Source organism: Vanessa tameamea, chromosome 17 (assembly GCF_037043105.1).
Source record: "Vanessa tameamea isolate UH-Manoa-2023 chromosome 17, ilVanTame1 primary haplotype, whole genome shotgun sequence".
Classification (NCBI taxonomy): Eukaryota; Metazoa; Arthropoda; class Insecta; order Lepidoptera; family Nymphalidae; genus Vanessa; species Vanessa tameamea.
This window is the reverse complement of record NC_087325.1, coordinates 8084192-8107887: the sequence shown is the minus strand read 5'-3', so window position 1 is coordinate 8107887 and position 23696 is coordinate 8084192. Positions and strand designations below refer to the sequence as shown.

Below are 23696 nucleotides of genomic sequence, written 5' to 3'. Positions count from 1 at the left end.
TTATGACTATGATTATTCATATAAAATGTTTCGAATGAATATTGATGGTTCATATTTTTTTGTTATTTACCTATGACAACAATGATCCCCTTAGTCATAAGTTTAGTGAGTCAAGTTATATATGAGTGTCTCATCGGTCTAAGTTCGCAGATCTCTAGAAAGTTGTAGGAATTTTGCCCAACAGCATCCCGTAGTATGAAACTTGGTGATGTATAAAGTATCTACGCTTGAATTCTTTTCAGTTGTGTTGTATGGGACCCCAGCAGTTTATGACTTCTGCTTTTGCGCACGCTTTGCACCATATCTTGCGCTGTCCGTCTCTCTTCACATTCATGATCCTTTAGTAAGATATCATCATCACTTTTTTAATCCAATCATCTTCCGCCCGTCTTTTCATCGTGTAAAGGCGAAGGGGGTATTGTATTCAAGTGTTACATAGCCTACGTGTTTGCGTGATTGAGTAACTTGCGGCTAAACATTCACATTAATCATATTAACAGTAGTAACTAGTAGCAAAATATCAGCACTGTGGATTTTTTGGGTTCCACAATCGCAACATACTTAACAAAGTGAGTAATAAATAAGATAAAAACAAATGAAACCACCACACATCATATTCCCTTGAAGATACTACATTATCATAAAATACATTAATAAGTATTCAACGAATACTAAAACAATAACACGTATTCTACAAAATATTTTTATAATTGATCGTAAAATTTGTACCCGTGACCAAAAATAAAAAGCATCTTAGAACCTTTTCGAAATATTCTCTTCAACCATAATACTGGAACTGCATAGTTGACTAAACAATACCGAGTACAATATGGTTCTAATATTCACGTTGTTGTTCAACTGGTACGTCAATATGTGACAAGAAAACATCGAATGAGTCATCTCTACGTGATTGTACTCAGGGTGTAAGGGGGCTAAGTACTGTCGTGCACACAAATGATAGAATCGGGATTTTCCGAAGCAATGACGGCACAACACGATATGTTGAATACTAATTTAGTTAATTTAAAGTATCCTAATTTATTCGATCGTTAGATCTGATACGTATCTTTAAGAAAAGGTAACATGTTAAACGATTCGCATACTAATATTGTACTTATAAAAGATTCGCAAATGCTCGTAATAGCTTTGCGAATTTACATATCTTTAAAGATTATGTGTTCGAAATTTAAATTGAATCAGTGTTTTTTTTAAAGATGCCACGTAAGGTTTTAAGAACTAATTAATTTTAAATTGCCGTTTATTAAATTAAAAATATAGGCGGTATTATAGTCCCGTGTCTGAGAGAACGTAAAGCTTCGTAAGATCCCTACACCTGATCACTTTTCAGTTGGGTCGGGTTACTGTAACCTTGGACTATGACACACATACTGTTCTGTATTTCCCGTATTATTAGAGTGAAAGAAATGTCTCACATATAAAGATATTGCCCGATGCTTTGATTTCGTATTAACATTTTTTATGATTATAATAAGTATGTATTTATGTATAAATCCAATTATTTATTTAGGTTATCAATGTAAAGTCATCACCGGTTACTCCCTTCTTCCACGACGCAGTCAGACTTTATTTTCTGTATTACAACGTTCAAAGAGGTTTTATTTTATTTTCTGCACTCCACGTCCATACTTACTGACTTTTACCATTTACATAAAAGCGCTAAATTATGTACATATTAAAATCATAAATAGGTGAATAAAATGTTATTCTGTTTAACTCTAACTGTGTAAAAAAGTCGGTTACGAGACTGATTCTAGATCCAAGGTCGCAATGTATGTTAGTATGTTTACTATGAATCAATGTTTATTTAACCTTATAATATTATTATAATTATAGTAATATGTACACAGATATTTTTGTAATGGCGTCCAAGTTCTGATGAACTTTATAAGTAGAGTATATGTATGTATATTTTATATGGTGCAGGGGAAAATTTAGTATTGTCCTAATAAGTGCTAATCACACAACTGTAGCCGCGCACGCATTCCTCACACGCACAACGTTTTAAACTACAAGTTGAATAAAATCACTTGTGTCTATGTTTTAACGGAAAAATGCCGAAGGGCTATATTTTTCTCCCTATTTCTTTCTTGTGCATTTATTCTCATCTGATGGTGGGCTATATATGAGGATAGGTACTTATATAAGTAATAAATCAGTTTCTTTATTTGCTTTATTAAATATAATTTCCTCTAACAAAGGTATTCTATCAGGAGTACCGTTTGTTACCATACAGTATATGTATAAGGTAAAAATGGGTTCTAAAGTGTGTACTTAAATATGGATTTTTTAACACTTTTCTCGTCGACAGTACTCTCTCTCATTAACCGGGATTCAGACCCTAGTGGTTAACCATTCGTCATACAACCCGAGTTATGTATGGCTTTACACGTAGTCCCTTGAAAAACCCATAGCATTTATCAATCATTGAGTTTCAATATGAATGAATTTAAGGTGTAAAGATATTATTTTCAAAGTGGAACATTAATTTGGAACTGTAGCTTCAAAATTATGTTTCAAATATTTAATTAGAATGGAATTTTGATTTAGATTGGGAGAACAAATAGAGTATAAACCGTGACCATTAATAGTTGCCACCACGTTGAGAACTAAAAAGTTATCTCCCACAACCTGTGGTTACACTAGCTCATTCATCCTTCAAACCGAAACACAACAGTATCAAGTATTGCTATTTGCCGGTAGAAGATGTAATGTAGGTACCTACGCACACGGTATTGCACAAAACCCAACCACTACGTAAATGTATAACATGTCTGATTTATATTATGCTGTGAACACATAATCAAGAGAGGTGGTACTCAGTCTCAACATAAAAAAATATATATAAAATATATATATATGCATATAAAAAGTACTGCAGAACAAGTTCATTAACAATACTATAATATATTGTATTCGGTCCACCGCTATGCTGTCATTTCCTGGTATAATTAAGATAAATTAGGCCTAGTTCCCAAAATAGTATTATGAGTTAGTCTAAAATCGGAGCTCAGTCCTTATAAATAGATATTATTTTACTCGTAATAAACAGGATACGTTTTCAATTTCGACCTTTATAACTTAATAAAATACTTAATGTAAGTATATGAATATTATAAAGTTGAATAATTTATATGTGTGTCTGTTTGCTTGAACGTGCTAATCTCAGAAATCCATTAGTCCGATTCGTGTAAGTCTTACTTACAGATAGTTGATTTTCTGAAGACCATTTAGACATTACAAAACCACTCACTGTTGGTAATAACGTTAGTAGTGTTCGCTTCAAACTCATCCGAATTAAAAGGTCAAAAAAGGTACAATTATACTATAAACATATTACATTTTAGAACCATCAAGAAGTAGTCAAAGCAAGAATAGAACAAATAGACTTCTATTTATAATATTAGTATATTATAAAATATACGAGTAGGTATATCATTGGCAAAGTATTCGTGCCGTCTGAAGAGCACCTGACCAATAAGCGGTTAGTTTCACCTGTCGTATCTATAAATGTAACCAATAGATATAGATTACTGTTTGCGGTCTAAGTAATAACCAAGGTTACCGATAAACTAATGTGTTACAAAAAATATATAAAAAAAGTCTAAGGTACGACGTAACTCGTCAATGTAGCGGCTTATAAGACTATTGGTAAGAAGGCTTTACTTGCTGGTACCTGGTTAAGTAACACCCACTCAATATATATTCTACCACTGAAAAGCAATACCTGGTATTATTATGTTCCGATTTGCAGGTTAGCCAGTGTAACAGGCACAGGGGACAATATTATTTCCATATTGTGGCATATTGACGATTGATATTTATATCATAATAAGCTATTACAAAAAAAAATCCTGTGATTGAAATTTAAATGAAACAAAAGGAACGTTACAATATCAATAATAGTAAATAATTAATAAAAATCCACGAAGTGAGGATAACTCAGTCCATAATAATTGAGTGTAAATCAGTAATTTAATACCGGCAATAAAACAAAGCCGAATTGGGTTAAGTTTAAAATTCCTGGGTTAAATAAACAGAGATTTCAAGTTAATCCCAATTGGCAGGCCGGCGGGATACTTTATATATACTTTTTTTAAACTCAATCGAATCGTTTGCTTTTGTTAGGAAAATCTAAACAAAGTATTATTTGATAGAGTTCGTTATTTAATAAAAACATGGTATTTAAAAGATTATATCTGGTGAAAATGGCTATATATATTTGTTAATCTATTTTTAGGGTTCCCTTACCCAAAGGGTAAACGGACGGACTATTTGTCTAAGACTCCGCTGTCCGTCCGTCTGTCACCAGGCTGTATCTCATGAACCTTGACCGTTAGACACTTGAAATTTTCATAATTGTTGTATTTTTTTTTGTCGCTATAACAACAAATAAAATAAATATTTAAAGGGTGGCTCCCATACAACATACATGATTTTTTTGCCGTTTTTATAGAGAATGATACGGAACCCTTCGTGCTAGAGTCCTATTCGCACTGGGCCGGTTATTTTATATAGGGTAATAGTAGACGATCACGACATTGATTCAAGTAAAGAATAACGTCACTAAAAAACCTGCATGTATCCAATCAAAATTTGCAACATTTTTATCCAACAATCTGTAATGAATTAGAGTGGTGGAATAAGCTCCAAATCTTCTCCTCAAGAAAGACATTTACATGTTTTATCTCCTGAATTTTTTTTAAAACGTCCAACGAGACGGTCTGGTACAGAGTATTAAATATTCAAGTTCAGAGGAACACGACGACCTAGTGTAATAGAAGCCTCATGAATAACTATTGTTGTCGTAACAAAAGAAACATTTTAATAAGTAGACTCTTTAGCTAAGTACTTTTTTATATTTTTTTAACAGATTATACATAACTACAATGTAACTTTGTTGTTGTTTTGTAACCTATATACCAACAACACTGAGATCAAAATCAAGGTCACATATATTCTCCAGTATCTTGTAGATGTGATTTATATTCAAAGACGTACCTACACTTTATACAGTAACCATATATCCAAGTAAAAATATCTTAAAAAAAGCTGGAACTACCAGTAAATACTAACATAATAAGGCTGAGGACTTTGTTTAATCTTGCATTAATCTCTGTTACTACCAGTCCGATTTGAAGACATATTTGCTTTTAATACCCAAATTCTGAATGACTTGTGGAGAAAAATTGCAATAACTAAGGAGATTCCGGATTACAATCTCAAAACCTCGATCCGTAATAGAGATGTCTAGGTTAACGAAAAATTGACCAAATACCATCCAGACCAACTTAGGAAACCAGAATCCCGGAAAACTAATACAAGAACACTACATACCAAAAACAAACTCCGAATCAAGGGAGAAGTCGTCGTCTTAGACTTCAATGCAAACTTTTCGAGATCAATTTACAATCCAAAAATTTGAATAGTGTTGCTGCCTCGCAATAAAATGCAGGTAAATTAAAATAACATAATTTGATATAACAACGGAACGGACGTACACGTCTTTGGAGAAAAATAATACTTAAAAAAAAGCTATTTAAAATCACACTACAGTCCACGACCTTCCAAGGAGGTGGAACAGGAACTGCGCGGTGGAACTAGTAACATAAAAGAGAAGAATATTCCCATACGTAATACCTAACTATGCACTTAAACATCATTTATAGCTAAACAAAACAACAATTAAAGTATTTAAACGTGGTATTATTCAAGTACCTACATTAAGAGCTCGGATACATGCGCCAACTATCTGCACACTGTTTGAAATTTGCAATGCGATTCGTACGTTTCAGACGCTTTGTCTTATATTATACACGTATAATTATTCAAAACGTATCTAAGCTAAAGAGCAATCTTAAGGGGGTGTCCTTTACGACATTCTGTTACCAACAGGTTGCACATTGACAGCAGATCTTACTGGCCGAAACATAATGATTACTATTTTTTTAAAAATAAAACTGTCATAAATATCTAAGTTTCACACGAAGCCGCGGCGTGCAAAGCTATTCAGTAAAGATGAAATTCGACACTTGACGCCCGACCCGATCGTGAAATGTTAAAAGTCGACTTACTGTTACACGCTATTTTGATGCTTGCATCGTTCAAATGTTATTATTATTCGATGTCTTGTTGGTTTAGTGCATTAAGCATATGCCGAGGTCCTGGGTTCATATCCCTGATAAATAGTTGTTGAAATTTTGTGCCTTGAGATTTACAGCAGAAGTCATAAAAATGGAACGGAGGTAATTCCGTACTACGGAAAAAACGTAAGGCAGTTGATTCTGCGCTCTAAACTCTTTCCTTCTTTTCTTTCTTTTTCTTTCTATCATAATGGAATAGCATTTGCGTTTGCGCAAACACTTGTGACCTGACGTGTCCTGCACAGTTTGCTAATCTGCCTTGAGAATGGTCATCTAGACTGAACTCGGTTAGGAGAATATCATCATCATTAATAATGTAGTCATAGTCGAGTTTTATATTAATTAATTCATACAGAATAGTCGACAAACGTTCGAACATGTCTACGTCACTAGTTACAAGAATGTGTTAAAGTGTCTTGGAAACTATTAAACAGTTTTGTACGTAACATACTTTAGTTAATTTATGCGCGTTCAGCGTAACGCAATCTAGGTATAAATCAGTGGTATTACATGTTTCTTCGACCACGAAAATGTTCGACAATCATATACCATAACGAGAGCACTATTAAAACAGTTTAACTATTCTATAACACCGAACTCCAAGCTCACCGTACACGATCATGACATATCAGAAAATGACAAGCGTAAATACATCGACTGTAATTGTAACATTTAAAGTAATTATTTATTTATTCGATTGACGGAGGTTCAATTAAAAAATTACGATAATAATTTGTTTATGTTAGTAATAAAAGAAACATAAACAGACAAATGAAACTACTAGTAGTACATTTAATTATACTGAAACTTTATATCACAGATTAGTCGTCAAGTTCGTTAAGTATCAAAGAGTAACCCTGAGCTTGCTTCATAGCGAATTTCATCATATTCGGTTCAGTGGCTTGGTCGTGTAAGAGTAACAGGCAGACAGAGTTGCTTTCGTATTTATAATATTAGTATATATGAAGTATCACCGTAAGTCGTTTTTCAACATTTTACATTAAGAAACAGAATCCTTACAGAACAACGTCGTTGATAGTTATCATCATCACAGTTGCTCTTATACCATTTTTTGAAGCGAATGTTTTTATAGCGCTTTAAGGAAAGAATACACTAGGCAGGTACTAATACCCAAAAAACTAAAGCGCTTGATGTTCATAGATTTATTTTATGTTCCGAAGAAATTATATGAATTTCAACCAAATTAGTTTGCTGTGTTAAAATAACGATAAAAGTTTTCATATTATAAATAAAGAGGATAAAAAAAATTAAGAGAAATCTAAATGAAATCTATGAGCGAAAAATATAGTAATTTTCTAGATATTAAAAAAATAAATGGGGTTTTTAATCGACAGGTGAGAAATGAAATCTCGTAAACAAAAGAGACAGTTAAGATGATGACGGTGCCCGTCACGGTTCGATACTCGGGACGTTGACAGCATTCAAAAACCGCAGCCGAACTATTGTTTCATAAAAAAAAATATATAAAGGACGCATATAATATACCTTACCCCAACGTAATAAGGTCTACTATCATAAGAATCAATCGTTATTGTATTTTTGTTGAAATTACGCAAGTGGGTATCTTGTTAGCCAGCACTATAAAAAATAAAAAAAAATAACTAGAAATACAGCTCCCTTAAAGTTAATCTTGTAAAGATAATATTTGAACAAAGATCAAAAGAAAACAGCCTGTAAATTTCTCACTGCTGGGCTAAGGCCTCCTCCTTTGAGGAGAAGGTTAGGAGCATATTCCACCACGCTGTTCCAATGTGCGTCGGTGGATACTAATACTACATTCAGGACAATTTACTACTTAACGGTTACCACCACCAACAGACACTTGTAAAAAAATAGTATGTATCCATGAAAGGTCAACCCACAACCAACATTCAAAATTAAACATTACTGGTTGGCGGTACAATATATGTTGGTAACTAAAACTACTTGCACAAAGCGCTTTCACTAAATCAATTAAATAAAATAATCAATTACCAATATTTGATTTATTCAAATGAATCTTAAATCTAATCAGAAATTATTTACGTAATAGTAGTAAGACCTCCTCGAAGCGAATTGGATATCGTGAGAATGTGATAACAGGTGCACTTACCAAGATCTGAGCGTTGCCGTATCTGTCGTCCACCCAAGCGACAACCAAGTCCGCCCCTCTCATATTTCTCGCCGAATTGAATCCTAAAGCGACATAACCACGGGTTCTCGCTTCTAATCTGAACGTTATAGTCGAATCCGTATTAACCCACCGCAAAATGACGTCACCGTTATCATCCAACCTCTCTGCATGCGCCCATATTAAACCCGATTCGTATGAATTCGAGGCATAGGATTCTCTTCTATGTCGTGTTCTATATTGGTCGACTATTCGACTCGTTTTCTCGTTTTTGTTTCCTGTTTGTAAAATTCGTGATGATTGTGAGTTCTGTGCTATAGTCGATGGTAGGTCATTGGGTTGCGTGTGTTGTTTAAACCTCGGCAATTTCGCATCACAGAGAAATAAGGTGCTTAAGATTAGAACAGTTTGAAGATGCATTATTATTAAATTTTTCTTTATCTTCTGCAGTACATAACTTCGATTAAATCTGAAACAAAGAAAAGTCATTTAATTACGTAATCTATACATATAATAAAATTGCAGTGTCTGTTTGTAATATTAGTTCACGGTACATATACCAAAATAACATTTTTTTAAATTTTTGCCCGTCTGTCTGTCTGTTTGTTCCGGCTAATCTCTGGAACGGCTGAACCGATTTCGACGGGACTTTCACTGGCAGATAGCGGATTTAATAAGGAGTAACTTAGGCTACTTTTATTTTAGTATTATATATAGAATAAAAATAAAATCACGCTACAATATCCAAATAACTTAAATTCAAACAACGGGGGAAATAAATATGACTATTATTATCATATTTATTATATTTAAAACCCCAAAAGGTTGCCTCTTTAGTATTCAAACGTACTGCAAACTTTACGCGAATAAAATGTAAATATCTGAAATTCGAAACAGTAATTGCAAATCATTAAAAAATGTATAAATTCCGTCGCAAGACGTAACGATAAGACGGAGTCCCCGAACATTTTAGTACCAAACTTTCCTTTATTAGGTTTGTTCATTCAAATATCTAAAAGTTAACCAACAAAAAAACCGCAATATTTCGTTTCGTTATGGACACTTATTTGCAAATGCTACGTAGTAAATAAGACTCGTCGCAACTTTAAGCTGAATATAAAAAGATTAATTTTAAGTTACCCAAATATATGTATATATATATACACCGTTGCCCGACCGCTTCCGCTTGACGAATGCAAACATAATGAATCGGAGGACAGTGCTTTATTACACATAGAACATTACAATAAAAATCACTTGACGATTTTTTATGAAAACTTTTTAGTGCATTTCATTATTTTTTTTTATCGTTTTATATCTAATTTAAAACGAATTCTATCTTCAATATTTTATTCTGTGAAGCCAATTGTTTGATCAAAAGGTAAGTAACAAAATATTCTAATAAAAAAAATTACATTCAACGATACTCGTAACAACGCATCTCGTCTGAGACGTCATTGACGTAGTCTCGTTTTTATAATATGACAAAAAATATTTAACCATCGAAGTGTTACAATTTCCGGTGACACCTTACATACATCCTACTAGGAAGACCCTTCCGTCAACATAAAGATTCTTAGAATGTCGGTAAAAAAGGATCCCTTTAAAGTTCTGATTTCTTTAATAGGCTTATTGGGAAACTGCCATTTTAACAAAAAGGCAATTGTTAGTTTTTTTCAGTAATACGCAATTACTACTAAGATTATTTCATGTTTACCTATTAACTCTGTCAACGTTCTCAGTCCTGCTATAGTTATAGGCTATTTAATTTTTTAATTTGCCATCACCGAGACATTTTTATTTAAAACAATATTTTATTAATAATGATTACGCATATTATTATTGACAAAACAAATCGTGAGAAATATCACTAGCATTAATTTAAACATTAATTAAATTTGCTACAAGTATATTTTTTCTAATCTATATTTTAACATGACCTTCGAATAGAACAAAAATACGTACTATGGAAAGGTCAAATTTATTTGGTTAATTATATAAATTTTCTAGACGCATATATTATTAGAATTAAACAATAAACCTTTTTTCAACTCTCACGTTTGTAAGATGTACAAAAACTAACTAGAATAGAATTAAGAGTAATTCGCAAAAACTCAATCAACATCTGTAATTATACAGAGCACATACCGTGACCACACTCGATAATGAAGACCTAATTTTTTTATAACATCTTTATATGCAAATTAACGTGTTTCGTACATATTGTGCCAAAGTTTACGAACCGAAGCGTACGGGAGATTATCAATGTATTCCAAAGTTAACAGTATAATTTAAAACTGTATTAACTACAGAAAGTAGCTGTTGTTAGACCATAGGTTTTAAGTATTATACGAGCAAATTAGAAAATAATGGCAATCAAGTTAAGATGAGTAACTACAATGGCCTTGTGTTTAATACATGTATTTTAACCGAAGATGATAATCAAATCCGAGCTTTTCATTGCTTACGTTGTTAAAATATATCACTAATCAGCGCTGAAGAAAAAAATAAACCCGCAATGAAACATCGTTATGAAAAAATCTCCTATCCTTTGCCGAGAAGTTTGTGGGACCATTTAAGGACAGTTGATATAATTTTTTTTCACATTTTTTTCAGAATTCGCTTATCTAAAAAAAAGTATTTTAAGCTAAAACTTAATAAAAGGATAAAATCATATAAATTACTTCGAAATATCTTTCTCATAATCGGAAAACGGAATAATAATATCGAACTCCCGAAAGATAAAACTCACGGAGATGCGCAAAAAATCCAACAGCTGCTCCCGAGGTACGAGTATATCGCGCGGGAATTACCGAGTCCCCGAATAAATCATATAGTTTAAGCCATATTACTCTGGGAATTAAAATATATCATATAACACGGTAACCCTTTTTAACAACAGCATTGGTTAGTTGAGAATTGGGTTAATGTATGCATTGTTTGCTTTGCAAGCTTTAAATGAAGTGTTAAATGTGAAATAAAAATTTTGTTACAAGCTTCATGTCCGAGATTTTGTAGAGGTTTAGATACAGAGTATACGTAAAAGAAAAGCAGCCTAACATTTCTATGTACTATTCCAATCGAAAGAGATAAACTAACCTTCTTTTTAAATATTCCATGGATTTTTTAACTTAACTCTTTGCTTTAGTACGCACTATAAACAATTTCATATATCTTTATTTATAATACAGCATAATTCTACTTGTATTATAAACAAATTCATTTCAAATCCAAAGTCCTGATAACAAATTCGTCGATATTACATTTTTCCCGAATCCATAATGAATAACAATGTCGAAGTTGTCTATTTGTCTTGACTCCGTAGTTAGACTAGGTTTCATCTCAAAATAAAACCTTAAAAACAAACTTGAAACAATTCATATATGAACTCTTTAATTTATATAAGAATATTTATCCGTTCTAAATTTAAAATCGAGATACCAAACTCGGAAGTGACAAACGGAAACACGACATAGAATCGTAATAAATGTAATAGTGACAGCTATTTGATAAAATATTACTGTTAAGAATTCAGTGTAACGACCGAAGTAGTAACTAAAACCCGTCACACCGAAACAAGGTATCTGATTATCCACTTATTGAGAGGAAGTGTAAACCGCTCGCCTCTCGTTATAAAATAACCAATGTTTTTCTTTAAGCCCCAAGATGCCAATTTATTTTATATTTGTAACAGCGAAATTGTTTTATTATTTGAATAATGTACTGTAACGATACAAAAAATATTTTTCTATTGCATTAAATTGAGACTTGAATAGCGGGATTATCTAAATATTTATCAGTTTTTGAACATTTCTCATAATGTTTTTTTTATTATTTTTAGTATGATTGACCAGCAATCGGGGCAACCTGATGGTAATTATGGTGAAGGTTCACCGATAGACATTCCATGCGCCTCCAAACATGAGATATTATGTTCCTCGTTCCTGTAATTACACTAGTTCAAAGCGGAACACAGGAAAAGATTTACATTTAAATGTAGAACAAATTAATGGTACCCCTCCGTCTATATAAAACGGGGTATCTTTATATATGTATATAACATTGTTATAAATCTCACCTAACAGTAGCATCATTTGTTAAAGTAAAAATAATTACAAAAAATACCCACTTGTGCTAAATTGTTATCGTTTGGTTGGAGAGAAAATTGAAAATATGAATAGCTTCCATTCTTAATATTAGTTATTTAGAGAGCCGAGATGGCCTAGTGGTAGAACGCGAGCATCTTAATCGATGATTACAAGTTCAATCCCAGCAAGCACCACTGCATTTTCATGTGCTTATAATTCATAAGTTCCCGCCAAATGTGTATCCAACCCGCATTAGAGCAGCATGAGGAACATTCTCCTCAAAGGAGGGGAGGGCCTTAGCCCAGCACAATAACGTCAAAAACTTTCGTTTAACAAATTCTGTTATATAATTCGAAGCTGCTTAATTCATCTCAGATAAGACACGCAAGTATTCGAAGTAAACAAAGCTAAAAAATGAATAGAAAAACTAAATAGATCAGCTAACACGAAATGCAGACAGATTGTTAAATGTTTCGAACGAGGATAGTTTTAAAAGTGTTAAAAGAGCAGGTGCTTTTAATTTTAGAAGGTATTCTATTAAAAAGCTGTGCCGTTTCAAAGGCTGTCAATTTACGAACAAATTGGCTGTTATACTACTAAACCAGTTGGCACCAGTAACATACACCAGTAACATACTATTAAAATATTTTTCACCTTAAATAAATTATTATAATAAGTAAATAATATCACTAGCGACCTCCACCAGTTTCGTACGGGTGTAAATTATAAGTAAAGGAAACTATATGATATAAATATAAGCATATATAAGCACAAGATTCAGCAGTCACACAGATCAGAGCAGTGTTTTGGCTACATACTAGTAGAATTCAATCCTACAAGTACCTAGATCATGGGCAATCAAAAAGTATGTTAATATTAAAATAGTCTATTCCGACTTATTTAATATATTATACGATAAATTATGTCATCAATCAGAAGTGTTATACATCGTTTGGTTTTCAGTAATTTCTTATCAGTTTCAAACAAATTTATTACATTTAAAAGAACAAAATTCATTGTATTTATAAAAAGATAATCTCAGGGGTGTATTAAATACAAATAATATTAAACTATACTTACAATTCGAAACGTATGTTCTTTTTTAATATTACAGTCAGAAAATCAATATGTACTTGCAATGTTTATGTAATTTGTAAAATATACATTTCATTCTCTAACACAAACAGACATTGATAAATAGACAGCCAAACAATAAATCTATCTTTGATAGACTCCGCATCATTGACTACAAATAAATGTTTCCGTGAATTTACTTAAGGTTTGAGCAAATTTAAGACAATACACAATTGATTTAAAAGCGTTAAAGATGTTTAAAAGCGTTCTCTACAAAGCAGACTATACGTTTTTGGATATATAGCATTCAGATTTTATACATTGTACAGACAACAATGTTTAAAAATAATATTTAGTATGAATTAATTGTATTTATTCCCCATATACAGACCTTAGTAGACTATTGGAAGACTACATAGTTTATGGACTTAAATATACCTAATTTATATAAAATAACTGTATTTTTAAATGTTTAAAAAAGAGAAACTACTGAGTTTCTTACCGGTTCTTTTGCGGGAGAATCTACATTCCGAATCGATCGTAACTTCACATAATATACTTTGTTAAATGACGATTCAAAAGTGCTTGTAAAAGCCTACTCGAATAAAGTATATTTTGATTTGATTTAATATCAGTTAATCATAAATTATTAAAGTTCAAAAGATTTAATATACATTTTAAAATAAATTGAATTTACATGACTCGTACATACTCGTACAAGCAATAAATAATTGATGTATTTTTGGAATTTAAATTATAAATAGGTTTTGCTACTATGTGCTCGATGTTCAACTATAACAAGCCGCTAGCAAACTTCTAACTTTATATTCCATAGAGAGAACGTTTCAAAATAGGAACAGTTTTATGTATATGCAAATGAAGCTATTTCGAATGCAATTTTTCGGAATCAATGTCTGAGAGAAGAAAATTTTAGAAAACTTTAATTTGTGTAGTGATCGAACGAATCTCTTAAAATTTTGTTTTATGTAATCAAGTGGAGTGTATTTTGTATATCTTATATTACTCAGTTATCACGATCGTATTTCAGCTGTAGCGCTCAGTTAAAGACAATAACAGTATGGGAGATGTTAACTATGCAAGAGTATGCTCAAGTAAACAGTCCCTATTCCCTGACTACGACAGAAATCAGACTCAGTACCAATCTCTAACCTTATAACAAATATATTAGGGGTTAAACAGTAAGCTTTTACATTAGATATAAAATATTCAACTTCCGACAAATATGTCTCGTCTGAAGTCTGCGACATGCTTGAACAATACACCGTTTCAGAAAACTGGCGAAAAGTGCCCACGTGGAGAGATCACGCGAAAATTTCATTCATTATTATCTAGGTTATGTTGAATAGGCAATTCTTTTCACTTATATCGTCTTATTTTTTCATACGTGTATTCACAGACTAACTAGTTTTCTTTGTTTGTTTCAAACAAATGTACCTATTGTTTAACTAACGCCGTAATATAAGACTCGAACATACCAGTTTTATAATACACTTGGTGTCATTTAACTCGTTCTGATGACGTTAGCTTGGCAAGGATTTTAATGGACACCAAAAGGAGAATTTTCCACATGATTTAAAAGTGTTTTTTTGGAATCACGAAAGTATCTATTAGCTTATCTCTCGGTCTAATTCCAGATTTTTCTAGATTCTATATTTTTACGTAAATAATAATCTGTTTCTTTATCCAAATCTTATTAATATCTTATGCCAATGACTACCCAGAAAATTAGTTGAATAGCCAAAACGTTCAATTCAACGGCGTTAAAAAATATGTTGTCACTAAATTATAGCAAAGGTTTATTGTATAAGCTCAAAATCTTCCCCTTAATTAGGAAGTATTTGCTCAGCAGTGGGCTTCGACTGTTACTGTATATATTAAACCTCAGTTAATGGCTTTTATTACTTTTTAACGGCAAATAACCGTTTAATTAATACCGTATATTAATTAATATTCTATCTAAGCTCGTAAAAACGATGTTGCACGAAGAAAAATGTTTCCGCTGCGCATCTTTTCAAATGAAACAGATACTTCACATATTGCTATAGGAGATAGACATATGATAAGTTACTCTTATTCGAATACTTATTTAATAATAAGTACGATGGTCAGTAAGTAATGCCTAAACGTAGGGTTTTGTTCGAGCTTTGCTCATCATTCAACTGTCGAACATCAATGTTTTTAAAGACTCCAGGAAGTCGAATCGTAATAATTTAGTTCTATCGACGTTGCATAGGTAATGTAAGGAATTGGGAATATTTCTCGCAGTTCCATTTACCATCAATACACATAAATCACAGTAACATACCGTAAATCTTCCACTAATGAACAAACGTCTTTTCTCTTGTTGAGTGAAATATCGAGTTTAATTAGTTCAAACGTGCTTTATGTCAATGTGCAATCAACTCCGATGAGTCATAGTGATTCTGTGATGTGACGTATCACAGAATTTCTCCTTAACTTGAATAGCGTCGTCAAGTTAAACGTCATTGAGAAAGACTGTCACCAATGTGGAATATCTGGCTATTACCGCTTCCGCCTATATAAATAGAAAAATTGGGCAACTGTATAAGAATTAATTAATGAGTATGTCATTACAAAAATATATAATTTATAACATCATGTCATAATTTATGACACTAATTAAATTAGTCTGATTATTTATCATTATAATTCAATGATATTCTTATTCGAAATTAATATGCTCTTTAGTGTTTCTTAAATTAAATAATTAATTGTTGTATTTACAAATATATACAGGGTTATTGGTAATTCGACGTATTCCCGTTAGGAGTTGATAGAGTTGACTATTTGCGATAATTTTAACCCCCTATGCATGATGCAATTGAACCATTTTTGAGTTATCACGTTTTTTAGATTTTTTCAAAATAAGTCAAAATTGCAACTTCAAAAATTTATTTTTTTCTTCTGTTTTATAAAAACGATTAAACACTGGATATTTTTCAATATTTAAACAATAATTATCGGTCCAAATTTAAAAATGCGAGACGGAAAACGATATTATTTCAATATTTGTTTTATTTATTTACTTATTACCTCCTAACGGGGATACGTCGAATTACCAATAACCCTGTATATTCAAGGAATACTTTTTAAAAATGTATTTTTTTAAATATATTATAAGAAGCTAGCTTATGACCACGTATACGTTCTTTATATTCAAGTACCATTTTTTATTTCACGTATATTTCATTCCTATGTATTTATTAAGAGCCGAGATGGCCCAGTGGTTAGAACGCGTGCATCTTAACCGATGATTTCGGGTTCAAACCCAGGCAGGCACCACTGAATTTTCATGTGCTTAATTTGTGTTTATAATTCATCTCGTGTTCGGCGGTGAAGGAAAACATCGTGAGGAAACCTGCATGTGTCTAATTTCAACGAAATTCTGCCACATGTGTATTCTACCAACCCGCATTGGAGCAGCGTGGTGGAATATGCTCCATACCTTCTCCTCAACGGGAGAGGAGGCCTTAGCCCAGCAGTGGGAAATTTACAGGCTGATTATGTATGTTATGTATGTATGGTTTTATTATAATAAATTCTCTTAAACTCCTTAAATATGTGTTCCCAGATTATAAGTGCATCATTTATATAACGTTTAGTTGTTGGTAAGGCTTAGTGCAAGCCCATTTGATTACGTACTACACATTCATCAGTCATTCTACCGCCAAACAGTGCATGTTGTTGTGTTCCGGTTTGAAGGGTGAGTGAACCATTGTAAAAAATTGTTAGTGCTAAATCATTTATTGATAGTTCATGCAAAGGAGTAAATCATAAAATATTTAATCATTGGCATCTAATTATAGTCACGACTAGTTTTATTTGCGACGTCTTCAAAGGGTTTTTATTTCATATAATACAAAGAGATCATTTTTGGATTATTTTATGGGGTCACTGCTTTGATATTGCATCATACTGTTACGGAGACCGTCCTTTGATTACAGCGCTAAAAGCGCTTAATACATTTTCACGGCTTTCTACAAACATTATTTGGAGGGTAATTAGTCAAACAATATTCTGTCTCCTTCCTTCGAATTTCAAACCAATTTAAATAGAGAAGGAAAAGTTTCTTACAAAACACCCTCTAAATTTTTAAGTAAGGCATGAGATAAATTTTAAAGGACTGACGACTTTACACCTAATCGTCTTATCAATTAATAATGAAATAATAAAAATAAAATGTATGACGCAATAATAAATAGCGAAGTTAAATCTAAGTAATGATATGCAATGATAATAACTCAAATGCAGTGGATGGCAAACCTAATACCATACCACAAGTAAAATGCTAATAGATTGGCTACCCACTCCTAAGGTTACGTCACCAGACTTACAGTGATAGTGATATAGAAAAGTTATTATTTGAATACAATACTGCATAACTAACTATTGGTATTCATTAAAAATAATTCAGATGATGATAGTTTACACAATTTGATTATAGATTTAAATTATTTTATTACATACATAAAAAGAAAAAATGATTCTGTATATTAAATATTGTATTATTACGGTTTCTTGACAATTAAGAAAAACCTTATTCTGCAATTCGGCTGTACAAACTAACCCCTTGGCCAACAAGTTAGTCGTCGTGTCAATTGAATCTATCGTGAGTTTAATTCATTAAATGTTGAAATAATTCTAAAATTAAATCTTAATACCATTGCTTGGTTGCGCAGTCAAATAAACATTCGAATATTGCGTAAAGGATTATTCGCGTGATACATTAATGCATCGCCTACGTTCACTAATATCAAATATTGCGCAAGACACAATGTAAGAGATCCTAAATAGGTAAGGAGAAGCCTATTTAATAAGTCAACGGTATTTCGGCCACAATTAGAATGCTGTAGTTTCGACGCACACTTTAATCTAGATACATAGCTATTATATTCAAAAGGCATATTATTCGATACAAGAATATATAGATGATAAAAAAGCGTTAAGAGTTAATGCTTGTTGACTTCCAGGCAGGATATATAACATACATATATAATTGTATTTAAGTAACATGACTGTATTTTTAGATGTTGAAAAAGAGTAACTACTGAGTTTATTGCCGGTTCTTCTCGGTAGAATCTACATTCCGAACCGGTGGTAGCTTTACTTAAAATGGTTTGTTAAATGACGACACAAAAGTGCTTGTAAAAGCCTACTTGAATAAAGTATATTTTGATTTTGATTTTATTAGCTACACATACATATAAGACAAAATATTCGATTTAATTATAGAACGATTAATTTATATCAGCTTTGAGCTTTCATGTTATGTTCTGCAAGGGATTTTAAGAGAGGAAACTTTTAATGTGATTTGTGATTTTTGAGAGAACATCTAGTTGTTAGTCTTTGTCTAAAATGAAATTCATAGGAAAATATATTGTGGTCTGGTTTGAATAGCGAGTGAACCAGTGCAATTACAGGCACAAGGGACATTAAATCTTATATACCTTGATTGCTATCTAATCGCATTGAGGGTGTAATGAGTGGTTTCTTTCTTGCAATGATAATGAGCGAACTATAGATTGTTTTAAAGTATACGTTCCTGAATGAAATTAAAAAAAAAAAAAGACGAAATGTGTCATGGTCTTCGTTCCTCACGGGTGTGAGGAACGAAGTTGCTATCACTGTATTTTATGTATTGAATAATAGACATTTTGACTTAAAATGTTATATAATATTATTCATACTAAAACATAGCTGTTCGATTGCAAAAAAGCAAAGCGTCGAAAAAAATCAAGTTTTATCGTTAAAGTATATTCTCACGAAACTAAAATATAATTTGTGCTGCCGATTTAAAAATACTGACAGACAATTGTTAATTTCACGGTGAACCAGGTGCCGGCTGCGTCGGATAAAAACGTAAAAATTTACGCGTCTAGCATATAAAGGATCGTCATCTATATTTGAAATACATTTTTATATATTTATATACATATATTTAATAATTTAGCAATTTCGTCTCAGGAAAGTAAGGACTCGATCAAAAAGTCATAAACGATTTGTGATTATTGTTATGAATTAAATCACCATCGTACTTCCAACAATGAAAATAAATAGTAAATATCTTAAATATATGAGTCGATGAAGACTAATAGTTAATTCCAACCACAAGAGATCACAAGCAACATTTGATACCTGACGTCATATCATTGGTTGAGAGCTTGAATAATCTGATACATATTATGGATTTGCGATAAAATGGCATTTTGAACATCGGCGAAACTGTTATCGAAACTTTGGTAGTAAAATTAAAGTGAATTAAGTCGTTAAGCGGAATAGATAGTGTTGTATTATAAATAATGACATATTAATTAAGAACTATTAGCAAATCGCCTCATCATCCTCCCACCCTTATCCCATATTCCATACTTCTCTGACGTCATCTCACAAGTAACATTCTTTCCAGCCATATCATCTTTCTTCTCCGTGATGGTCTCGGATTAGAAAAGGACCTCCCCCAATCTATCTGTGGGTGTCGTAAAAGGCGATTACGGGAATTTAAGGTTAGCCCAAAGTTGTGAAATGTGCCCGAATGCACTGGGTGCATACCATCTGAACTTTGGGCTAACCGCGCGGTGGCGGGTAAACCACCACAATAGTATTCCCAAGGAGGGTTCGTGTCAGACAAGCGACGGACTGTAAAATTTAAGCCAAAATCTTAGCAGCATGAATAGTGAGATTTGTATTAGCAAATCGCCTGAAATAGGTACATCTAAGGTTTGTTTATCTTTATTTCTTCTTCGATTGGAATATATTATAAATATAAACATTGGTATTTTCACTTAATATAGTTTGTTAAATGACGATTCAAAAGTAAAAGACGCGTAAAAGCCCACTTGAATAAAATATATTTTTATTGAATATCATATAAAATAATTAATTTTACGAAAATATAGTTATTATATATTATGAATTTAAACTTAATTAATTTATATTTAAATAAGTTATTAAATTATTGACTCGTAATTAAATGAATATTCCAATAAAATTTCCAGGCCGCAACGCAATTCGCACCTAAATAATGAAAGATCATAATACGCTTCAGCGAACTTTACCGGTGTAGCAATTTAATTTTTCGGATGCACCGTTAAAATTTTTAAAGCATTTTAATATTACTGTAATATTTCGTAAAAGGAAACATTAATACGAAAAAGCGTATTCGATTTTAACTTTAAATGTTGGTGTAAAGTATACAAAGTCAAAAATATAATATTTGCAATAGGTAAAAATATGTTATTATTTAGTAATCTTTAATGTTCGCTAATTTTAACATCGAAATGGTAGGAGAATTATATTTGGCATTCGATATATGTATTTGTGACATAATGACTTTATTCAGATGATTTTTTTTTATATAATAGTTAATCAGACAGGCAAATGTGTGACCTTATAGTAAGTAGCCACCGCCCACAAAAATTGGCAGTGTAAATAATAATAATCATTCCTTATATCAGACCGATGCGCTACCAACCTTGGGAGTTAAGATACATCGCTAATGTCTGCAGTTACACTGGCTCAGTCACCCCTCAAACCGGAACAATGCTAAGTATTGCTGTTTAACGGTAGAATCTGATGAATGAGTACCTACCACCCAGTAAAATCCTACAGTAAGACTAATGTATTCACATACCACCAATTAAGTTTATCGAATAAAAATATGTTTTATAAACCTATAACAATATTATTTTAATGTTTATAATGTTTTTCGTTATCCAAAAATTGGTAGATTTAGTGGATGAATAAAGAAATCGTTTGAAACGATTCTGAAACTGCATGGTTTCACTGCTGTCTTATAAATACACAATTAATATTAAAAATATATAATGTATTACCATTTAAATACACAATTAACTCGTAACAGAGCGAGACAGCATACTGAAAATAAACACTCGAAAGATGGCACGGATGCAAAAGGCCGTGGATAAATAATTACGTACAAAAAACGATGCTTCTCACTTTAACACAGAAGATTATAAGCACATTACATACATACATACATAAACAGCCTATAAATTTCCCACGGGTGGGCTAAGGCTTCCTCTCCCTTTGAGGAGAAGGTTTGGAGCATATTCCACCACGCTGCTCCAATGCGGGTTGGTGGAATACACATGTGGCAGAATTTCGTTGAAATTAGACACATGCAGGTTTCCTCACGATGTTTTCCTTCACCGCCGAGCACGAGATGAATTATAAACACAAATTAAACTCATGAAAATTCAATGGTGCTTGCCTGGGTTTGAACCCGAAATCATCGGTTAAGATGCACGCGTTCTAACCACTGGGCAGTCCGGCTCATTACACATTACACATAAACACATTAAGCCCAATAAATTCAGTGATGCTTCTCTGGATTTGACCCGCAATCATCGATTGAGATTCCAGTACTCTGATCACTAGGTCAACTCCGTTATTAATTTTTTTCCATTATTTAAGGACTATTGTAACTACTAAAAATATATAGCTATAAACATATTTTTTTTAAATCTACATAAGTTTATCTTAGAACTTTTATAAAATGTCATTTAAATATATACTCAGTGTTCAATTTTAGCACAAAGACGCAGAAAACAATGAGCATTTCCTTTCAAATTTAAAATAAAGTGAAGTTTTTCTTCAGTTAGAATAAATTGCAGTACGTAAGTAGCTCGTGACACGTTCCAGTCCTAAGTTTCGTTTCTAGCTTTTTAACTTTATTCCGTCTGACAATACGTCCTTTATAAGAATTTCAAAGAATTTTTCTCTGTTTTTGTTTTGTTGTTTTTTCGTAATAATACATTATTTTTTATTCTATATCTTATAACATCGACTTTGTACAAAAAAAATTAAATTAAAATAATTAGAAACTTCCAGTACCTACAGAAATTTTGACATAAACTTAATTAATTGTGAGCGTACCCGGACAATAAATATCATTCTGCTGTCAAAATTAAAACGATTGTAATACTGAATGTTTGACAGTTGGCTTACGAAGAAAAGTAATGTTAATTCAGTTCTTAAACAACTTAGTATTCTATAGAAACAAACTCGAAATTCAACGCTGAAAACGATTGTAAGTTGTCAGAAAAGTCATATGTGACATTGTATGTTACAATTAATTCTTACGTTTAAATGATACACGTATCAAGCTAGCATATCATACGAAACGAATCCTTACAGAGATTCAAATTATAAAATGAATAGGTGGTTTTATCTATAATACATATTATACTAATATTATAAAAGTAACTCTGTCGACTGTCTGTCTTTCATGGCCAAACTATAGAACCGAAATTGATGAAATTCGATATGAAGCAAGCTTGAACTCGAAGGAAGAACATAGGCTTTTTACTACCAAACAATAAAACGCGAAGAAACAAACTTTATCATAAATATAAATCAATTTACCTATATTATAATTCCGTCCAAGTACCGTAGCTTGTATAGCTGACGTGTCGTTGAGTCGTGCATTCGTTGAATATTCGCTTAAAGCTCTGGTAATAAGATATGCAATTACAGTAGATTAATTGAGATAGCTGTGAGAATCAACATTGTAAAATGACAATAGACAATTCCAGGAAATACATAGTATTAAAAAAAAATACTTCATAAGTGTAATTATAATCGATTTATACGTGGAATAATCATAATTGCGCATTTATACACAATTAATGTGTTTTTTTACGTCTTTTCATGTATTAAAAATCAAATCAAAATATACTTTACCTAAGTAATCCCTTATAGGCATCTTAGATCTTTATTTCAAAAGATAATCTCATGTATTTTAATCAGTTAGGAACATAAAATCTAACGGCTTGAGGCATTTACTTCTTAATAACTAAGCTATTTTTTAAGAATGAATTTTTAAAAATATTGTGCTTAAGGTAATATTGTAAGGTATGTCGCTTACAACTTTAGAATTTTGAGACAGAAAAACTCAGTACTTTTTTTATTTTTTGATAATCAACAATAAATACTACAATTATTATTTATTTAAACATGTGAGGATATCCGATACCATATTTATAAATGTTTTATATTTTCGTGGGATGTTTTGTAATATAATGGAAAACCTTGCCCCAGAACACATATATTAACATGAAAGAGCTCTTCCAAGAAGACAACAAGCTCGAAGTCCAGCGAAGATCTGCCGATGTTCAGTATAAATATAAAAACGCCAAAATGTTTAAAAGTAAAATGTAACAAAGGCACGGGCAACTGTGA

General features: G+C 31.9%; 1 protein-coding gene across 1 annotated transcript in view; it reads right to left on the bottom strand.

Annotated features, from left to right (window-relative positions):
• Positions 1-23696, bottom strand: part of LOC113400299 (MOXD1 homolog 1-like) — a 68277-nt gene that overhangs the window by 21729 nt on the left and 22852 nt on the right. Inside the window, exon 2 of the mRNA XM_026639822.2 lies at positions 8275-8761. Coding sequence (XP_026495607.2) covers positions 8275-8712 — 438 coding nt within the window. The 5' untranslated portion in view covers positions 8713-8761. The remainder of the gene's footprint in view (positions 1-8274; positions 8762-23696) is intronic.